The 22,970-nt window shown below is 37.7% G+C and overlaps 1 protein-coding gene across 3 annotated transcripts in view; it reads left to right on the forward strand.

The window, feature by feature from the left end:
• The window catches only part of LOC122564005 (SWI/SNF related BAF chromatin remodeling complex subunit ATPase 2), a 131,306-nt gene that overhangs the window by 21,172 nt on the left and 87,164 nt on the right, over window positions 1-22,970 (forward strand). For all 3 annotated transcript variants that reach the window (XM_043718430.2, XM_043718458.2, XM_043718440.2), the window contains exons 3-7: window positions 6,445-6,574; window positions 10,508-10,837; window positions 18,994-19,086; window positions 20,047-20,293; window positions 22,612-22,738. In XM_043718430.2, the coding sequence (XP_043574365.1) occupies window positions 6,445-6,574; window positions 10,508-10,837; window positions 18,994-19,086; window positions 20,047-20,293; window positions 22,612-22,738 (927 nt within the window). The remainder of the gene's footprint in view (window positions 1-6,444; window positions 6,575-10,507; window positions 10,838-18,993; window positions 19,087-20,046; window positions 20,294-22,611; window positions 22,739-22,970) is intronic.

Genomic DNA, 22,970 nt, shown 5'->3' on the forward strand with positions numbered 1-22,970 from the left:
TGAGGCGGGAATTGAACCCGGGTCTCTAGCGCTGTGAGGCAGCAGTGCTAACCACTGTGCCACCGTGCCGCCCACACGGTATTGTTAATCTTTTGATTTTCCCAATCTATATTCACATTAAATTCGCCCGTAATTACAGCTGTACCTTTATTGTTTGTGTTTCTAATTTCCTGTTTAATGCCTTACCCTGTAGATACTACTATAGTTTGGGGGGCCTATACACAACCCCCACTATTGTTTCCTGTCCTTTGATGTTTCTAAGCTCTACCCAAACAGATTCCACTTCAGCAGAGCTAATATCCCTCCTCACTATTATACTAATGGACTGTTTAAACAGTAGTGTTACCCAATCTCCTTATCGTCTTTATTCACTTTTTTCAAAAAGGTGAACACTCTTGTATATTAGGTTCCTCTGGGCCACCCTACAACCACATCTGTTTAATTCCAATTATTATCATATTCCTTTACATCTATTTGCAAAACTAACTGATCTATTTCATTGCACATTCTCTGCGCATTAAGGCACAAGGTGTTAAGGATTGCCTTTCTAATAATTTTATTTCTTCTCGCACTATTTTGCACTGTGACACTGTTTGATTCTTGCCCTTGAAAAAGTGATGTGCAGAGAATTCTTTTTATTTTTGTATTGTTTCTCTCTCTTCTCTCCCTGAACTTTCCAATTCTGCACCTTTTCAGTTTAAACCCTCCCCAATTGCATGAGCAAAGAAATCCCCATATCTATCAATTCTGGTCCTGCCCAGATGTAACTCATTCAACTTCTACTGGTCCCATTTTCTCAGAACTAATATCAATGTCGCAGGAATCTGAACCCCTCTCTCTTGCATCATTTCTCCAGCCCTTATTCAACCGATATATCCTGCTGGTTCTACTATGACTAGCACGTGGCACTGATAACAATCCTGAGATCACTACCTTTTGACATTTTCTACTTTTAGCTTGTTTCTTAACTCCCTATACTCTGCTTTAGGTTCTTATCTTTTTTTGTCGTTGGTGTTTTTATGTACTATGATCATTGGCTGTTCGCCCTATCACATCAGAATGTTCTTTAACTGCTCCGAGATATCTCTGACCCTAGTGTCTGTGAGGCTACATGCCTGGAGTCTTGTTTGCAGCCACAGAAACGTCTGTCTACTTCCCTTACAATTGAATCCCTTGTTATTGTGGTCTTCCCATACTTATTCCTCCTCCCCTTGCAGCAGAGCCCAACCGTATGCAATGAGATTGGCTATTGTTAATTACCTCTGAGATGTATCTCCGCCGCCCCCCCACCACCACCACCACCCAAAAAATATGTAAAGCAGAATATCAGTTTTGCAGGGGAACGGCCTTGGGATACTCTTGCCCTACCTGCCTAGTCCACTTGCTTTGCCCATCTGTCATCCAATTCCTCCTTGCCTGTGAATCTGAGCCCACGGAGTGACCACCACTCTATGTGCTATCCATGATAGACGCAGGCTTCCGATTCTCCACACGTTCCCCAGCACCACTCCAGTTCTGAAGCTCAGTTTGGCCCCTTGAAGCTGCTCTGCCATTCAATAGGATCACAGCTAATCCAATACTCTTCACAGCTACTTTCCTGCATTTTCCCTGTTAACTTTCATTCACCTACTGATCAAGAAACTATCTATCTATGTCAGAATTCACTGTACGCTAGGACTCTGCTCCCACAGCTCTAAAGACACTCAACCCTCAGAAAAAAATCTTCCTCATATCAGTCTTATATTTGTACCTTCAATTCTGACACAATGCCCTCTGGCCCTGCAATAAGGGGAACAGCCGCTCGCATTTACCCTGTCAAACAACTAAAAATTCCAACTGTTCCAGGAGCAGTAGCTAGAGATTCTTCCTGTCCACATTCTGGTCCCAGGCACTAGAACCGTGGCTGACTTTCCACATAGAGCAGTAGAAGAACACCTCAAGCTCAGCTCCTCTCACTTACCCTCTTAAATTAAACCCCTTTCCTGCCCTTACAATTAAAATACACATTTCTGGGCCTCTGCACCATCCCTTACAAACAATAAACCCAAAATAAAGATTTTAGAAAATTATAAGCGATAAAAATAGCATAAACACTCCCGAATCAGCTGCTTCCTCTGGCCCTGCTTCAGTTTTTGACATTCTTCCCTGACTGCTTAACTCCAGTGCTGAGCAAAGCCTCTTGCTCTTCATTTGCATAAATGCTTTGGATCTTGGAATAAGATATAACATTTCAGAACTTGTAGATCTCACTAAATCAGGAAATTTTGGGACATGCAACCAGGTACAGGAAGATACAAACTTTCAGAATGGGTGCGTTGTTAGCAAATTAGCTTTAGTAACATTAAACAAGTGGTGTTAGAGGTTGATAAAAGGATGAGTTCACATACCTTTTGAAAAGAAATATAGGTGGAGGGATCATAAATCACAATGGTTTGTTTAAAAATGCAAGTATTACCATCAGTGGTACTTGTTTTTGTCCTTGAAGAAATCTATGCCCAAAGGTTAATCAGTTTTGCGACATAAATGTTTCTTTTTCTGATGCCTGTTGGAATCTGGTTTCAATTCAAAGGGATCTACAGACATCCAGCAACAATAATGCAATCAAGCAAGGTAAGCAGCCAATCGGGTTGAGGTATTCTGACAGCACACCAGGAAGTCAAATCTTACATTTCAGTCAAAACTTTATGGAGAGTAAAAGAAATTATCCGGCCTATGCTTGTGATTTTCTTAAATGTGCATTGGTAAAATAATTTCAGGTTTGACTTTTTTAAGCATCATAGAGAAATTTGACATTCCACATATATAAAATCAGTTTTCAGGGTGAGCAAGGCTACAGAGCAGTAATTATGAACTTAGTGAAGTGTTTAAAAATCTAGTTACACCTCATTCAACCAGTTGTCACTTTTTGAAGGACTTTTACAATGAGACTAATAGCCATTCTTCTTTAAAAGCAGCATTTTAGAATCACACATTATGTGCTCCTTATCAAATGAAGCATAGTAGCTAAAAAAAAATTTCACAAGTTTTATAGAAATTGAGCAAGAGTAGAATATTTCTTGTGGCTAAAGAACATCAGTTATATATTTGAGTGAACTGACAGCATAAGTTTTCCATTAACCATTTTCTTCAGACTCAGCCAACCTAAACTGATTAAAAGTGTTATTTACTCCAGATTTAGAGTATTTTCTGCATGACGAACGAAAAGTAATTGTCTAAAAGGTGCCTATTAACTTCCATTTGTGATGAATGAATCAATTGTAGCAGTTATGTTATTGAACTCATTATTCAGCAACCTGGCTTAGTGATTCAGAAATTAAAAACAGTAAATGCCACAGAAACTCAGCAAGCTTGGCATCACCTGTGGAAAATGAAACAGTTAACAAATTAGCTTGACAACCTTTTCTGTACTGATTCACAAACAGTTCAAATCACACCACAGCAGCTGGGGAACATAAATATAAAAACTGATATACATAATGGTGACTAAAAGTACCAGGTTAAATGAGAATCTGTCTGGTTCACCTGATGCCGTGATGGGGATTGTCATAGCTCCTTACTTGGTCTGGTCTGTATGTGACTCTAAACAGATAGCAATGTAGTTGACTCTTAGCTGTTCTCTGATATTGCATAGCAAGCCACTTGAGTCTATCAAATCACTATGAAAAGTTGAATAATATCAGATGTGTACCCTTGCTTGGACTGTGATTTCAGACACAAGAAAGGCACACCAATTCCAAAATAACCCTGCAAAGTCTTAATCACTAACATCTGGGGACTGTTGTCACACAGATTAGACCAGCAACAGCCAAACATAGCTGTATTTCTCAGTATAGTTTCATCTGATGCTCCTGATTTTTCGGCACTCTTTCACCAGCAGAACAGTTGCACTAGCAGTTCTGATACAGTTGGGTAGGAATGGCCATGAAATCTCTCAACATTGAGTCCTCCAACTGATTATCACCTAGTGCCCTCCCTGAGCTGATGAATCATTAATCCTCCAATTTGAACATCCCTTGAAGAAACACCGAAGGTAGCAAGGACACAGTATACTTTGATTGGAGACTTCATTGTTGGGTACCAAGAGTGGTTCAGTTGCAACATAAAGTGATTGAGCCCAGAAAGGTACAGATTTTTTGACTGGGCCTGTAACTGGCTGTTAGACAACCAGACTGAGGGAAAAACCTACTATTATCATTCTTCCAAATATACTTGAAGATGTACCTGTTAACAAAGTGGAGTCTTCACTTGAGAATATTTTGCACTGTGGTGTGCTATACTACACAAACATCAAGAGAATTGTGACACGTTCACGATAGATCCAGTAGCTCACAGTTAGGCCTCCAAGAGATGCTGTGGGGTAATCCACCACAGCAATGTATCTCAATGTAATTATTAACCTTGTGACCTAGCATATCAGTTAGTGTAGCAATTTAGGAAAATTGACAAAGCGACCGATATTGAGGTTAAAACCAAGTTTTTGTACTACAACTTCTGAAATAACCTGCTATATTTTGAGAAATATTTCATAGCTTAACGTACTGACCTGAACGTCATTTTTAAATATGTATAATGAAAAATGCCTGCAGATGATTCCTCCCTGCATTTATGAAGCTTGGATTTAACAGTTCAGTATATTTTTGCCAAGCAATTTTTTTTTCCCTGTTGATTCTGTTCATGGCAGGATTGTTTAAACTGCGTGACAGTATTGCAATATCTAGGTTCTTGTGGTGCTATCAACATACAAGTCTAATGGAATAGAAATCAATGTATTCCAACTGGGAACACTGATTACTCAATGCTTTCTTTCTCCCGTCAGTACGCACATAGAAGTTTAGGCATGAGAGTCTGAAAAAAAATTGGGCAAATTCTATAATTGCTTTCACCCTGCTCCTTCCACTAAGAGCGCACTACTGTTATATTTCTAAAAATGAGAGATTTATCTCCTCTTGATTCCTATCCTAGCAAGGTGTTGTGCTTCGGTAAAGCTCTTTCAGAACTGTATGTGATAATGTATTCGAAATATAACTTGAATTTCTGACTTGGAGATGGAAGTCAGAGCAAGCTGGCAGTCAGGTAAAGTGAAGTTTGCTGGCTCTGACACTTCAGTGTGGCCTGAACGCTTAGGCAGAGAGTTAAAATATCTACATAGCTGTACCTTATCTTTACACAGACTAATTTTTGGAGCGTGTTGGGAGCCTTCACTGGGATTAAGGTCTCATTTAATTAAATGGATTTGGTGATGTCTACATAAACTATTTAAGTAGGTTATTTTGAAAGGAAATATGATGAGCACAAAATATGGATGGAATTATATTATATAAAGGTGAGGTAAACAAATAGAATGGATGGAGCTTTTGATCTGTAAAACCAATTCTGTCAAATTGGGACGAATAGCCAGTTTTTATTCTGTGTATTCTATGACAGCTTTAAGCAATCCCTTTCGCATTTTCACATGAATTATATTGAGCAGCGTATTTGAATGGAGTGGCTGACATTGGTAAAATACAGGTTCATACCTGCAGTGACCTACATGATTGTTTATTCTCAATCTTGTAATTCAGGAAAGGTGCAAGGCACATACCAGCATTTCTACAAAGAGGGAGAAGCCAGAAGTTCTTGCCTAACTCCTGGCTATTCTTAGAAGTTGTTTCATTACACCTTCTGTTGGTATATGTCTATTCGAGGGTTTTAGATTAGATTACGTACAGTGTGGAAACAGGCCCTTCAGCCCAACAAGTCCACACCGACCCGCCGAAGCACAACCCACCCATTTCCCTACATTTATCCCTTTACCTAACACTACAGGCAATTTAGCATGGCCAATTCACCTGACCTGCACATCTTTGGACTGTGGGAGGAAACCGGAGCACCCGGAGGAAACCCACGCAGACACAGGGAGAATGTGCAAACTCCACACAGTCAGTCGCCTGAGTCGGGAATTGAACCCGGGTCTCTGGCGCTGTCAGGCAGCAGTGCTAACCACTGTGCCACCGTGCCGCCCACGTAAAGATGAGACATTGGTTCTAAAGATGAGACATGGGTAGAAAATCAGCAGCATCATCATCATCATTTTTTGCCATTAATTTAACAGTTTGTATCTTGTTTTTATTAAACAAGTTCTTTCTCTATTAATTTCATTTTGGCTTCTTTGTAATTTAAGGAGCAGAAGTGACAATTCTGGAATGGGCGGAGACTATAACTGTATATTTGGTCATGGCTTCTTCTGGGATATTCATGAAGAGTGAATAGTGCTCAATAGCAACCCTTGGTTTTCTGGAAATCTACCATTTGATGATTAGCTGTAACTTTAAATTTAAATTATTTCCAGACCACATTTACTTTTGTTGAATTATTGCAAAGATCTCTTTTCTCTTCATAGTTGATCAAATAATTCATCCTGCAAAATGTTAAATGTGTGTTCATTTGGCTTATTTTCTTCCTTAGCCTATTGATGCAATGCATGACAAGGGGATGGCTGACGAAATGCACTATGGTCAGATGAAAGGCATGGGAATGAGGGCTGCTCATGCTGGAATGGGACCACCTCAGAGTCCAATGGATCAGCATTCTCAAGGTATGTTTGATATTTATTTGGGTTAATCTTCAACTTTTTCTCCCAGTGTCAAAATCTTTCATTTTTAGTTGCTTGACAGTTGTTGCATGCTTTAACACTGCAAGATCTGAAAAATGTGTTGCTGGAAAAGCGCAGCAGGTCAGGCAGCATCCAAGAAGCAGGAGAATTGACGTTTCGGGCATAAGCCCTTCTTCAGGAATGCCTGAAACATCGATTCTCCTGCTCCTTGGATGCTGCCTGACCTGCTGCGCTTTTCCAGCAACACATTTTTCAGCTCTGATCTCCAGCATCTGCCGTCCTCACTTTCTCCTAGTTGATTTTAACACTGCAACGCATAACCATTAGTAATTGATGTTTGGTAACTTACACAGATCTAAATTAAGTCTTGAACTAACTTTCTGACTTCACTGACTAGTTTTTTTTTGCTGTTGCACTTTAGTAAAATAGGATGACAGCAAATTAAAGCTGCAGAAACAGTAACTAAGTAATTCAGAAGCAAGGCAAATGTTAAGATACCTGTAACTGAGGAGCAGCAAAGGATTAACTCAACCAACCAATGCTAAATAAGCACTCAAAAGAAACTAACAATTATTCAAACTAAGCATTCAAGATATTAAATATATTTTTCCTGCCATCTTTCTTCTCAAGTACAAAGTAGGTTTCAAATAAAAAGTATTAAATTTACCCTGGGTCTGGATGCCATGTTTCAAAAGCTTTGTTCTAGTAAACTTTAAATTGAGATTTAATGTGTAACATAATTATAATTAAAAAATAGAAAATTGTAATTAATCATGTTACATGATTATATTTTCTTTAAAAAATGCAATGCTACTCGTAAATGAATACAATTTCCCTCATGTTTTTTGTTTTGTTTTGAAATTTACAAATTGTGATGAATTTGAGCAAGATTTCAATTAAACTTAAAACCAATTCAATTTTTTTTTTGCTTCAGTAAAGACTCGAGTTGCTAGATGTCAGTTTCCACCTCATCCCACGTCCCCCTAGTTTGAATTCACTTCTAAGAAATGAGTTGGATATTGATATCTTAAGCATACAGTCTCCATCAAACGGTCCTCAGCTGTATTCTGTTGATAGTTAGGAAATGTAAGCATTATAATTAATGACAGTTGTGTACTAGAAAGAAAGATGAGAGATTGGAATGAGCCCAAAATGTACATTCTGTGCCCCAATATTCTGCCAAATGCTTCATTCCCCCTTTATGATGATGCCAGAATTCCATCATCCCAACTCAGTTCTGCCAAATTCCTGGATCAGCCAAGTGCTGCTGAATATCAGGTAGCTGCCTCCAGCTGGTACATCTTTTATAGCATCTTGCTGTAGCTCCTCAGCTTTAAAGATTAATTATGCAGCAGTAAGGAAATATGTCACTCATTGAGTTCTTTCTGAATAACAGACAAAATTACAGTATTTATTTCTCAAAGCTGTGGCAAAACTATCTCAAACTAAGGTGGAAAACCTATAATTTGATTAATTCAGTCACCATAACTTGATCTGAATGTGACGCTGTAAATGGGATAAATACTTCTTTTATTGTGAAACAGCATATCCAATACCTTTTTGTGAGAAGTTCCATAGATTTGCTTCTGTTGTAACCTTACTTTAGGATAATTTGTTTTGAAAACTCATGACTACAATACCATATTCTGATGAATTGTCAGTGTTAGCAGCCACCTTGGTTTTGAACATGTCTACAACATAACGACATGTTCATCCCATTTAATTTTGAATAAAATAGCTCTGCACTTCATTAATAGTTAACTTTCTGTTTCCCATTTGTTTTTCTTTTGGAATTTGCAGTGATCCTCCTAAGTCAAGGATAATTCCCCAACATTTTTTTTGCAGGATGAAGGTTTTAAGATGAGGGTTCAATGTGTATGTCATTATTTAATTAAAGGTTATTTGTTTACATACTTAGAGACCTTAGTGGTGGTCATAAATATAATACCAAACATCAGCATGTCTGGCTTTCACTTAACCATTCTGTTAACTATCGTGTTGTTTTGCTCAAAGGCTGTGTTGAGTCAGAAGTTCCTTTAACCTCTTCCCCCTCCCCCCTTTACTGATTTTGGATCTTATTGATGAGAGGCTGTGACCTGCCATGCATAATAATTAAGACTAGTAATTTGTTATGGCGAGATCTTCAATGATATATCCTGTGATTTTGCACAATCTGCTCTGATAATTTCCACTCCTGCTCCCACCTCTTGTAACTGGATTGAAGTTCTACATTTTCCTTTTCTCCAACTCAAATTATGCTTTATCTCACAAGTAATATTTTATTTTATATATCATTCATTATGTTTGTTTAAATTGTTTTAAAGTTCAGACATGAAGTTAAGGCTTGGAGACATTTCTGGGAACTGTGATGAAGTGCTAAATAAATGCAACTCTTTCTCTTTATGAATGCAATTTAAATTGTAAAACTGTATTGACTTGAATTAATTAGCAAAATACAAGCTGTGATTTTAAAGAGTGTTGTTGAAAGAAATTTGAATACATTTTTTTTTCAAAATTAGGTGTCTAATCATTGTGGGAATGTGTCACATTAAAAAAGAAATGATCCCCAGAAGGTTGAAGGAGGAATAGAGCAAAGCTTCAGTATCTAATTTCATAATGTACTTGTTTGTCACAGTGCCCAATTTTAGTTTGATATGCTTGACATTCACAGTGGACATGTGATGTGCACCCGTCGTGATTTTCCATTATGGCTGACTTGTTAGCTTTTAATTGAGGCTGAGTGAGCTTTTAAGAGTAAAATGCTGGTGTTCTGTATGATGAACTTTAACATCTAGTCATATGAGACAGTAACACTTATTGAGGATTAACTTTGGAAAGATGTTGCCAGTTCATCTTCAATATAACAAATTTCATATATAGCTGCTGAAAAGATTCCTCATAGTGTCCAGGGATGTGTCGGTTAGCCATTGGAAATGCAGGGTTTTAGGGATGGGGTAGGTGGCTGGGGCTGTGTCTGAATGAGATGTTCTTGAGGATCGGTGGGGCTTGCTTCCACACTGTAGGGATTCTGTGAATCAGTTACGCGTCCTGGAAAACATTGCACTTGCACAATTCAGTTAAAAAAAGCCCTGCAGTCATGCTCATTAGTTGTTCCTGTCTACTCCCTTATCCAAGCTATATCCCAGAACACCAACCTAAGCTCCATCAGTAGACACCACCATTTCTGCTCTTGGTTTATGGGGTCTAACTAATTGTGAACCTGAAAGTTAAGGCTCAAAGTGAAAATGATTATTGAATGATCAAAAACGTAAATACTGACGGTCATTTTATTTTCTCCAAATCCCCCCTCTCCACCAAAGGAAATGGCTTCAAGTCATTCCACATTTTCCCACTCCTTCATTCCCTTAGTGCCCTGTTGCCTGCCCACTTAATCTTTTCAGCTATACACTTTTGATCCCTGTAGCTCTGGGATAACGGGAATGATTGTTGAAATCACAGAATTATTAGGAGCAAATGGCACGCAGCAATTAAATGCAGAGAGAAAGATGGAAGAGGACAACTGGTAGAAGCAAGTGGAAAGAGTAACCCAGATGCAAGAAGATTAAAGTCATGATTAAATTGTAATAGAGCAATATGGGAAAAGAAAACAAAACTAGATGCCCAAAATGCCTGTTGAGAAAACCTAGATGATGGACTATTTCCTCCAGAAATCTTAAAATGGTTAACAAATAGAACAGGTTAAATCTTGGCGTTTCCTAAATTGATTCTTAAGTTCTAAGTGATCTGCCTCTTTCATGACTGGAAGCTGGTAAGTAAGTTTGGTTATTGTGGGATGCACTTCCATGAAACATATATCACAAATCTTCTAGTATAATCTAAAGCTAATGGTGCAGAAATATAATGTTCAATCTTTGCGTTTAAAATCTGATGACATAAAGCCATTTTTCTATGCAGGTTATCTGTCTCCTCATCCATCGCCTATGAGTGTACCAGAGCACGTTCCTAGTCCAATGTCAGCAGGTGGTCCTACTCCTCCTCAGATTCCACCAACCCAGGTTGCACCAATGTTGCAAGGAGATCCTCAGGTCATGAGCCAGCAGAACAGAGGTCCTTCACCATTCAATCCAGTTCAACTTCATCAATTGAGGGCTCAGATTCTGGCCTACAAAATGCTTGCTAGAGGACAACCATTACCAGATAATCTGCAACTAGCTGTTCAGGGGAAGCGATCACTACCCAGTATGCAACAGCAAGTAGCTCCCATTGCTTACAACAGACCACCTAGTAAGTATACATTTCATTTGTATGGAAAGAATATATTAAGGATAAATTGTCAATTTTTTGAAAACTTAAACTTTGTTAGTCTATTTTCAGGCAGTAAAGTACACATTGAATTCTGTGATAGAACTGAAAAGCATGTGTACCTAGTTGTCTTAAAAGTTAAAATCCTGACTTCCGGTAACCTAGTCATTCAGAAATTGTATGTTGAATAGCTAGAAACATTGTATCCAAATGGTTACATTTAACATGAGGGTAACCACTTCACAAACATGGAGTAAGTTGAGGATGCAGGACTTCTATGAGCTACTATAGCTGATGTGGGGATTGAACCTGTAATGTTGACTTTATTCTTCAACACATTATTTTCCAGACATAAAGGACATACATATGGACTGTGTCTTTTTTAAAATCCAGTAGGTAACAATCATCTACTGGTTTACTTCTCAGGGCAATGTCCTGATCAATCAGAATCAACCAGCCGGTATAAAATTTAAACAAAATCTGGAAGTTAACAGTCAATCATCTTTAATTGGTGCATTATCCATGGTGATACTTCCACCAATCAGAGCCCACTTGCCAATCAATTAGTACTCTCATGCAGTCTAAATATTGTTTTTTGCAGTGAATTGTTCTGATGTGTGTAAGACACAAAGCTTTGACAAAATGTATTTTTTCACCAATACTCGAGTTCTATGCTACCAAGTGCTATTAAGAAAATAACAATCAAAATAGGTAAATTTCATCTTGGCACTGGTGCTATGTTCTTAAGCTAGCCCATGGCTACTTTTAACCAACACTGTGAAGACATTGCCAATAATGTTCATACCATTGTAGACCCTGTAAAAATTCATTTTCTGAATCAAATGAACAATTGCGTTAATTTCGAAGGAAAAATCAAACTAAGTGACTAAGAGATCAATCCTGTAATAAATTTGTTCTGAATCCTTATGACTACTTTAACCAGGATCTCGGATTAATTGACTGACTTTATTTTCTACTTCTGTTCATTGTCATTTTATACTTTTAACCGTTTGCTCCAATTTTAATTTTCTCTACAATTGTATGCCTCCAAGAAGAAAAAGCTGCGCACTCGTGTTCTACAAAACACAGACATCGTGGCATTCCTCATTCACACTCGTATAAACTAGCAAAAAAAATCACAATAATTCATAATCTAAACTTGGCTCCAGCACCTTCCCTGCTTTACATTCGCAGTATGATGCAAGCTGCCAGGTCTCTGAACATCTAAATGCATCTCCTGGCAAATGACAGGATAACAGTTGTTTACATATCCTGAAGGCTTTTCTTTTATTAAGCAGAAGGATTTCTAGGACCCACTTTATAGTCATGAGTTCCCCCACCCCCACCTTTCCTTCACCTTGTATCCCTAAAGAAAATCTTAAAGTTTGTTGTTGTGCTGTTGTAACAGCAGACTCCCTGGAGAAGCCATATGTTGATCATCTGCTTTCTGCATGTGAGGGATTTCATGACTATAATCCCCACGGCTATCGGCAACAACCTTCTGTAGACCTTACTCTCCTAATGTGTGTTTCTGCAATATGTAAATACAGCAGAAAATGTGTTTCTGGGTCGGGGGGGTCCTTTTGCATAAACTTGCTTTGTTTCATTACCTCCTTCTGTACCAAGTAACGTTTGTCAAGTAGTATGTAAGAATAGTTGAATGCAATGATCAACTTTGATTTCAATTTTGGTTGTGTTGTAACTCTGGAAAAAATAATGAAAATTAGAGGAGATGGAGCAGAGAAGAGGATACAGGGGTTCCCTATTTATGAATGTCTAACTTACGTGCGCTCGTACTTATGAATGCAATCTCATCCAGGGGTGTAATTCTGAAGTTCCAGCATGTGAACATTTCCTGTACTTATGAACAGCTGTTTTACATAGTCTAACATTGCATTCCTACTTGCAAATGGACAAAACCCATTCACAATCTGGAACTGCTGCACATATATTTTTGAAAAATGAAGCATTGACAAGGGCTGTGAAGAAGAGAGAAGCCTTTTTTACTGAGCAGGGGTGAGAAAAGGGGATAGAAATCCAGTTTGGACATTGACCTTGCTGAGGTGATGTCTGTTTGAGTGAGGCTGGATAGTAAGAGAAGAATGATTGACAGATGCAATCTCACTCTGTAGGGAAGCAAAGAAGCTCTTTTGCAAGGGGAGGTACAACTTTGGCACTGTAAGAGATGGCTGGTGGGATTTGGCAGCTCCATAAGACAATACACTGCACCATGTACAACATCCTAAAACTGCCCTCCATGTAAATTGGACTTTTTTCTTGTAAAGATGACTGCTACTATGTAATTAAAGGCATATTTCAGGAGGGTCAAATCCTAATTGTTTAAATTAACTAGGCTTATTGAATCTTACTTGGACCTTCAATGTATTTTTCCCTGTGGTGACCTGCTATCTCTCTTTGTGTTTGATTTTGGCTCTGTGCCAGTATCTCCATTAAGTAAAGTGGAATTTGTTTTTCTATATAGAAGTGTTGACAACCATTATTTTTAGATGAAATAAAAATTACTACATTTTTAAATTGGATTTTGATCCAAATTCTAAATCTAGATTTCAGTATATTACCAGATATCTAAAATGTTGTCTTTAAGGCTCTGTGTAACTGTAAGCAGCATTTTCATGTGTAGATATATTTATACACATCTGAAAATTGATTTTGATACCTTAACTTTGTATTTGTTTTTACCAAAAGGTGTACATGCTTTTCTGAATTTGGATATATGCATTTTTAAAAAAATAACAAGTACATTGAAATATCATCCAGTTTGCAAGGATGTGTACCTTTGATTTGAGCCCCACAATTTAATGATTGTCATTTACCAATGGTATTAAATATTGAGGTGATTAGTTATACATGTGTTATCGTTGCATTTAAGATCAGACATGTAGCATTGTTTTGTGTTTTAGTGTTATGAACATGAGATTTATTTAGACACAATTATCTCCTTTGCATGTCTGCATTAAAAATATGTAATGTATTTCCATTGTCAGTTTAACCTATGTCTTTCAATAAGACTGATGCAAAATAGACACTAACTTTCAAGCACAAAAATGGGCTGTGGCTTGACAGCTTTTATGAAAATTTTGACAAAACTAAGTTTAAGTATATGCGAAATAAGAAATGATAACACTGGGTGCAAAGGTCACAAAATTCATTCTTGAATCAGTTGGGAATTAGGTATGCTTTACGGTTGTAAACACATGGAAAACATTTACTCTTCTGTCGACATATGGTTTGCATATTTTGCTGTTTTTCCACCTTTTTCTAATTCTTTGAAGTTTCAGCTTTTAACCTCAAATCAATGTTTCCCAGGTTTATGGCTTAAGTCACTTCACATTTGGTCATTGTACCTTTTAGCTTTGAGTTGGTGATGTTTCAGAATTTTAAACAGTTACATTAAAAAGTTCTTTGAAGTGTGTGCAGTTTTATTAATAAGCTGAAATTGGGTTTATCCTAATTTTGGTCAGTCTAGCACATATAACTTAAGTTTTCAAAAATGTGAATCAGTAGAAGAAGCTACACAAAAAAAGTCATCTCAATAGTTATTTTTAAAAATTAAAACATTAATGTTGTTTTCTCTTTCACTCAGACACTATTTATGGATGGGATTAGGCTCTCATTTTTTGCACCAGTACAAAAAAAACCCCCAAACCATTTGAACTTGAAATTTTTTTGTGCTAGTTTGGCTAATTTTGTAGAAACAGCTTTGTAGAAACTCCAGTCCCATGTAGCTTGTATACTTGGTGTTCATTCAGTTACGACTACTGACAGGGAAGGCAAGATGTATTCACAGTAAACACGTGGAAGATGTTCATGAGTGTAATGCATGTCTAATGCTGAATTGATTGAAGAATAAGTTTTTGTGATCTTTGCACTAAACGTCTTGGATTTGTCATGTAACTTGGCAAGCTTTTGATTCTACACAGTTTTTGTAGCATGGAAGGGGCTTTAACACTAATTCTGCATTTAAGTAGAAAGTCTCAACAATACTAGTTGAGAAAAGTTTTCTCCACTTTTTTTACGACTATAACTATAGCTGATGGTCATTTAATCTTTCCAGCAATTTATTATTAATGCTCTTTAGACCATTAACTGTTGTGGTTAAGGATCATATATTTCTGCTTTTATCGCCTTTTGGTGCAACTGTCAGAACATTTTCTGTAGCCTACAATTCATTAAAAGGAACCCGTAAAGTTATGTCTTTCAGTTGATTGTTAAGTTGAAGCTGAGATTTCAAATTGTTCTGATCAAATGTCAAACTGTTTGAATTCAAGAGTCTGACTTACCTAAACATTAAGCAATTTAACATCTTAAAATTGTTGTTGTTCTAGGCTTCATATAGTAGTAAAAACCCAAAGTCAGAAATAAAAACAGAAGTTGCTGGAAAAGCTCAGCAGGGTCTGGCAGCATCTGTGCAGAGAAATCAAAGTTAATGTTTCAGGTCCAGTGACCCTTCTTCAGAACAGGAACAGTTCTGAAGAAGGGTCAATGGACCTGAAACGTTAACTTTGATTTCTCTGCACAGATGCTGCCAGACACTGCTGAGCTTTTCCAGCAACTTCTGTTTTTGTTTCATATAGTGGTGATTAATCTATATATACTAGTGTTGATAGCCTGTTTGGCATGTGGGTAGTAAGTTAATAGGGAAGATTTATAATGTTTTTGGATAGGGCTTTTGCCAAATATGTTCTGATGTTAGTGACTCAATTACTATACTTGAACTTATTGACTTGACATTTTAGCTCTACAGGCAAACTTTCTTTTATAAGCAAGATTGCCTTGCTTTGGATAACCAAGCAGGAATTGCTTAGCTGATTTACCGGGCTGGGGGGGGGGGGTGGAGTATGGTGTGATGATGGTTTGATTCCTGTGCCAGCAGTGATGGTTCATGGAAGCCTGCCCCTTGGCCATACCCATGATTGTGGAGTGGTGCCATAATCTGTTTATAATCAATTATCTCTTTAATATGAGGAGAAATGTCTATGATTGTCTGTCTGTGAAGTAGATAATTGGACAGAGCCCACAACCATGAAGCAGATGTTGAGTGGTAGAATGTGCCCCTGATTTTATTGGAAGAGGAACAAGACAAAGATGGAACTCTGTCCTTGGCCAACAGTTGATGGGGTTTATCTTAACGGCATTTGCAAAATTGTGTACAGATGCACTTATTGATATCTTAAATCCCAAGTTAGCCTGGATATAAATCGCTATCAGGCTAATTTGTTTTATACCTGTTTTATTTATACAGGACAATCACTAAGGACAAACACTAAATACTAGTCAGACCTTCTATTCATTGGAAAAAGTTAACGATCTACCAGTAAAGCTACCAATTAAACTAAACTTGATTCTCTTTCGACACAGCCTTAGAGCTATTCCTATTATTTTTGCAGTGGAGTGTTAGCTTTAGCTCACTTGGTCTCCAGTCTCTGAAGTGAAAGTTTCTTGGTGTGATCTCCAATAGAGAATTTGAGCTATGTAGTCCATTATATTAATTGTGCATATCTGTGCAATCCAGACTGACAGGTATGCAGTGCTGAGGGAATATTGAATCATCAGAGGTGCTGTCTTTCACATAAGTTTTTAAATTGAAGCTCTGTCTGTCCTCCTATTTGAATGTTTCAAAAAGGGTCCTGGGCTGAAATTTATTCTGGAATAAATATACCATGCCCAGAACATTTCAGGTGCCTCTCTGCACCACATCGGTGACACAGTGCAATTTTCAAAGTGTTAGCCTGTAACTAGTCTGGAATCAGTTGGTACCAGTTAGGGACATAAGATGCCAAAAAAAAACTAAACATGTAGGAATGATTTAAAAGGTAAACATTGCCATGAATGGACTTAGACAGTAGTGATCGCAGGAGCTGTACTATTCCCTCCATCTGGAAAAAGACTTCCCATTAAACCAGTCCAAGCCAGCTTGGTATATAGAGTGATTGTGAATGATAACAGTCTCCCACTCCTCTCAAGAATCTGAATACTTCCTCCTTAAGGAAAGTAATGGTAATGTCACTGGACTAGTAATCCAGAGCCCCAGGCTAATGTCTTGAGAATATGGGTTTGAATCCCACCATGGTAGATGGTAAAATTTAAACTCGCTTTTTTTTTAAAAAGTATATTAAGAGTAAGAAGTTAGATTAATGGTGACCACGTAGCAATTGTTGGTTGATGTAAAGACCTGTCTGATTCACTGCTATCCTTTTTGGAAAGGAACTCTGCCAGCCTTACCTGGTCTGGTCTGTATGTGACTGCAGACCCACAATAACAGGGTTGACTCTGAACTGCCCTTTGAGCAATTAGTGATGTGCAATAAACGTGACCCAGCCAGCAATACCCATGTCCCAAGAATTAAAAAATAAATCAGTCCATTCAGCTTTAGTTATAGCAGCTTTAGATGGTTTTAATCAACTTATTCAGGCGTACTATGATGTACCTTTGGAGTAGGTGGGACTCGAACCTCAGCCTTCTGGCCAAGAGGTATCACAAGAGTCCCTGTCAAGATGGTAACTTTATGCTGCTGTTTGAGCAGCTTCAGTTTAAATCTCTACCTGTTTTATACATAATTTCTCCACACCCTAATCAAAAATGCTAATAGCTTCCTGCTGTGTTCCTGATGGTTATGCCCAAACATGTCCCTTTGTGTTTCCCATTTTGCAATTGCTGATAGTTGCTCCCATACTAATGAATTCAGTAGCAATTAGTTAAAGCGGTTGTGTTGCCAGTTCCTTCCTCCCAGTGGAAATCTAACCACATTATTTAGGTGTCAGGACCCAGAGTGCCTGATTTTCCAGGCCAGTTCATACCCATCCTCTTTCCCCAGGTGGCTATAAAAATTGCAGCTCCCCCGTGTTACTTTTTCAAAGAGTGTGATGGTTTTCTTGGTGTACTGACCAACAGTTATCTATCAACCAACATTGCCTTTTTAAAAAAAATGCTGGTTGTATTGAAACTGAGGAAGAGTATATCGCACTCTAACTGTTAATTCCCATTCTTTCTGCACAGATGTTAGTAGACCTGCTGAATTTTTCCAGAATTTTGTTTTGTTTTTAATTTCAGGTTTCTAGCATCAGCAATATTTTGCTTTAGTTTGACTGTGTATCTTGATGATAATTGTGGAATCTAGCTGTGTATAAATTGGGTGCAGCTTTTTCTTTTAAATGTTAAATGGTTGTGCTCCTCCTTTCATTGGCTGTAAACAGTTTTGGGAACATTAAGGCTGTGAAGGACTTGTACATACATAATTATTTTTGTCCTAACCCCTTTAACTGCTACTTAATGCACCAAGGGACCTTCTATACAATGAAGCAGAGCAATTAATAAAATATCACCTGAGCAAAATGACTACAATAAAAAGGAATTTCTTAAAAGTATGCCACTATTAGTTGCTGACATGCTAATTTCTCCCCTCCTTTACCCAACACCAATTAGCTTATCAAGGATGGCCATACCTATGTAGGTTAATTTAAAATTTACAGTTTATCCAAAAGCAGATTGCATTATGGTATGATTTATCAAAATTGACAAACTTTTATTTTATGTTCAGAAAAGATTTACAAGGATATTGCCAGGGTTGGAGGATTTGAGTTATAGCGAGAGGCTGAACAGGCTGGGGCTGTTTTCACTGGAGCATCGGAAGCTGAGGGGTGACCTTATAGAGGTTTACAAAATTATGAGGGGCATGGATAGGATAAATAGACAAAGTCTTTTCCGTGGGGTCGGGGAGTCCAGAACTAGAGGGCATAGGTTTAGGGTGAGAGGGGAAAGATATTAAAGAGACCTAAGGGACAACTTTTTCACACAGAGGGTGGTACGTGTATGGAATGAGCTGCAGAGGAAGTGGTGGAGGCTGGTACAAATGGGTTTATGAATAGGAAGGGTTTGTAGGGATATGGGTTGGGTACTGGCAGGTGGGATTAGATTGGGTTGGGGTATCAGGTCAGCATGGATGGATTGGACCGAAGGGTCTGTTTCCGTGCTGTACATCTCTGACTCCATTAACTGTGTGTGGTTATGATATAAAATGTGTTACTTAATATTTTGCTCTCCTTTATAAGTGAGCACTTTTTTCCTGGAGTTTAAGATCTAGAGTAAGATATTTTCAATGTACATTGCTTAATTTTCAGACATGGGCATGCATTCAATGGCTGGTCAGGCTGTAGGGCCCTCACAAATAATGCAAGGGCATGTTACTAATGTTCCGAAACCCTGGACAGAGGGTAAGTAAATCTTCCAGATTAACTGATATTTTCATACTGCATAACTTCTGTACTTATTCAAGAACACAATTATGTTGATGCATTTTAAAATGTAAAATTAACTATTGTTGAGTCAGTTTCTTAACTGTTGATTAGTTTCATGAACTTCTGGAATCATTGGTTTTAATAAATTGATTATGAAAAATGCTGCTTATTCACTGAGGTATCATTAGAGCACAGACTGTTCACTTTTCGCTGTACTTTTGTACTTGAGTACACGTGACAATAAAGTCTAAATTTAAAAATCTAAGTTTTATGCTTATTAATGGTCCTGCTTAGTGAATGTCTGTTATACGTGATATAGTATATTTTGGTGTTGTATAATTGTTCTATTTCTGTAACTACTTTTAGAAACTCTGGCTTGTTTTGTTTCACTTCCATAGATTAGCATTCATCACCGTCAATCAATGCAAATAAAATATATTTTGACAAGCCTAACTAGGAAGCATCTGTCTATTTGCGTCTGCTCCCATTCTTCTCATTTTTATCCTACCATTAGCCATGTTTATTTTAGCCATTAAAATATTTTTGCTGAATTTAATTACTCTATTTGCTGAAGGCAAGTTAGTCTTGGTATATTGGGAAATGCAGTTATAAAGTGGAAGTAAATGATACTTGTATCACTTTACAACTATATTTTCCTAGGCTGGAATAACTAGATAAGTCAATCCACTGATCATTCATTCTTCCATTACTATAGGCATTAGATAGTAGATGAAATACTTTCTCTTCGTGCTATATCTGTACACCTCTCTTTTAGTCTTTGCTGTCATAACAGATGAACCAATTGAGACATAATTCAAAACAAATACATTTAAACTAAATTGAAGATAAAGCCAAAAGTTAATTTGAATTTGACTGGTTACTTTATCTATTGTGTAATATCTTAATCATTTTCTCATTGGAATTTAATTGTTTTAGGTCAAGTTAATGAGATGGGTATTCCCAATACACCTCAAAAAATGCCTGCTCAGGCTACATGTGGAAGACCTTCACCTGCACCGGCTGTACAAGCAACTCCATCTGGTCCTGGGGCCTCACTGTCTCAACAGCCTGTTGTCCAGCCTTCACCTACTATCCAACTTCATCAGAAGCAAAACCGTATAACACCCATCCAGAAACCGCAGGGATTAGATCCTGTTGAAATTCTTCAAGAACGTGAGTACAGGTAAGTTGTATTGTTAATACTGGTGTCAGTTAGCTACTTGTTGAGTGATTATCTGGTTTAGGCATGTTAATCAGCTGTTTTGCAGAGTTTTGTTTTTGTGTAGGTATGGCACAAAGCTGGATGGGAGGGTGAGCTATGAGGAGGATGCAACTGCTTCACTGTGATTTGGACATGTTAAGTGAGTGGGCATATTCATAGTAGATGAAGTAAAATCTGGATAAGTGGTTATCCACTTGGTAGCAAAATCAGGAAGGCAGATTATTATCTGAATGGCAATAGATTGGGAAAAGGGGAGTTGCAACAAGGTCTAGATATCCATCTATACCAGTCAGTAAAAGGAAACATGCAGGGTGCGACAGGTGGCAAGAAGTTAGCTGATGTGTTGACCTTCTTAGTGAGAGGATTCAAGTATAGGAGTTGAGATGTCTTACTCAATAGTACTGGGCTTTGGTGAGACCACATCTAGAGAATTGTGTACAGGTTTGGTCATCGAATCTGAGGAGTGTTGCTCTGACTGTAGAGAGACTGCATCAAAGGTTTACCAGAATGGTTGATTTGGGTTGATAAGACCGAGCTCGGGAGTGTAACTGAATCAGTTAGGGCTCCTTCCACTGGAGTTCAGGAGAAATGAGGCGAATCTCCTAGCAACCTACAAAATTATAACAAGACTAGACAGGGTAAATGCAAGAAGGAAGAATCTATTGATCAGAGAAAACAGAGCCAGAGGTAAATGTCTGAAGATACAAGGGAGGTCATTTCGGGCTGAGATGAGGAGAAATTGCTTCACTAAAGAATAGTAAGCCTGTGGAATTCTCTGCCCCAGAAATCACTTGAGGCCAAACCATTGAATATTTTCAATGAGTTAGATATGGTTCTTCAGGCTGAAGAGATAAAACAGAAAAGGGGAGAAAGCTGGAACAGGGTACTGAGTCGGATGGTCAGCTATGATCACATTGAATGGTGGAGCAGGCTTGAAGGACGGAATGACCTATTCCTGTCCATAATTTCAATGTTGTACTCTTCATACTGATTTTTTGCTTGTCTGGAAGCTTGCCTAGATTTGTTCTTACTGGCAATGAAAAATACTGTAATTTCTCCGTTTACATTTTTGAATAGTTCTAGTACCATTAAAAGATTTGGGATTTTTGGTAACTTTTATAATGATTCAGTGCTCATGATCTATACTTTTTTGGGGAAAAAAACCAACTGCTATCCCTTGATAAACAGGTTTGAGAAATCCACTGACCTGAATAATCTGAATTAATGTAATTCACACTGTTGCAATGGCAAGAATTCTAAATTAGTTCAATTATTTATTCCGCTTTAATAATGTAGATAGCAATCATGCTTCCTCAGTTTATCATTTTAAAGTGTCCTTGCCAGTCCTGTGATCGCCATAAGAATGATCAGAAAAGATTAAACCGGTCTTTTCTTTAGAAAATAAGAAACCTTGGAGATAATTTATTAGACAGAATAGATTTGTTTTTATTCTTCCACAAGATGTGGGCATTTAAGAGGGCAATTAAGAGTCAAACATAGTTCAGACCTGATTCAGCAGATTTCCTTCACTAAAGAACATTAATGAACCAGATGGGCTTTTACAGTCAACTATGTTACATGGTCACGATTAGACCAGCTTTTTTCTTAAACTCCAGATTTGTTACTAAATTAAGATTTCACCATCTGCCATGTTGGGGGTCCAGACCTCTGTCGCCAGAACATTAGCCTCAGTCTCTGAATGATTAATCAATGATGGTGCCGCTATGCCATTGCCACCTCCTATGAGACTTAGAGATATTATTCACTTGTGGGAGAATCTAAAACAGCAATTATAAACACAAGGTAGCTAAATACAGTAGAAAAATGAGAAATTTCTTTTTTGTTGTGTCTTTTGAATGTGAATTGATCTACCATATGTAAGAATTGAAGCAAATATTCAATACTTTCAAAAGGAAACTAAAGAGATAAGGGCATGGATGTTAACAGAGATGTACTGAATAATTGAGGTGAGGCTAATGGAGTAGTAGTGTACTTTGGTAGAGATTAACACCAGCATGGACTAATCAGGTGAATGACTGCTTCTATGCTAAATGTTCTGTCTAAGATGTTTTAGATGAACAAGGTAGTAAAGAAATTATGTACCAAATATTTTAGAACATACTAGTTTCAAGATCTTTTTACTGTTAGCTCTTTTCTTGTGACATGTTCACACTTTTTCAGGAGAATAGAATCTATTCCAAAAATTAGTTATCATTTAAGCTACATGTTCCTTGAATCCGAATCACTTCAAGTTTAATTTTATTTTTCTTTTCATTAAGGCTTCAAGCTCGGATTGCTCATCGTATTCAAGAGCTTGAAAACTTACCTGGTTCCTTACCTCCGGATTTACGCAATAAAGCTACTGTTGAGTTAAAAGCCCTTCGACTACTGAACTTCCAACGGCAGGTTTGTGTTCATACAGTAAAGGAAAAGTCACCTAATCCTGCCTGTTCTGACTTTTTTTTCCTTTTCAACTGTTTATTCAATATAATTTCACCAACTGTTCAGGCAATGTGTCCAGATCATTGCAAATCACTACCGTTAGGCTCATGTCTGTGTAGTGATGAGTCTTTAACCTGGAGGGGTTGCAGTGCAGTTTAGGCATTTGGCTAACTTGTGCTGAACCGCTGTGGTACAG

Source organism: Chiloscyllium plagiosum, unplaced genomic scaffold (genome assembly GCF_037043375.1).
Source record: "Chiloscyllium plagiosum isolate Xiang-an unplaced genomic scaffold, Cpla_swu_hap1 HiC_scaffold_2, whole genome shotgun sequence".
NCBI classification, from domain to species: domain Eukaryota; kingdom Metazoa; phylum Chordata; class Chondrichthyes; order Orectolobiformes; family Hemiscylliidae; genus Chiloscyllium; species Chiloscyllium plagiosum.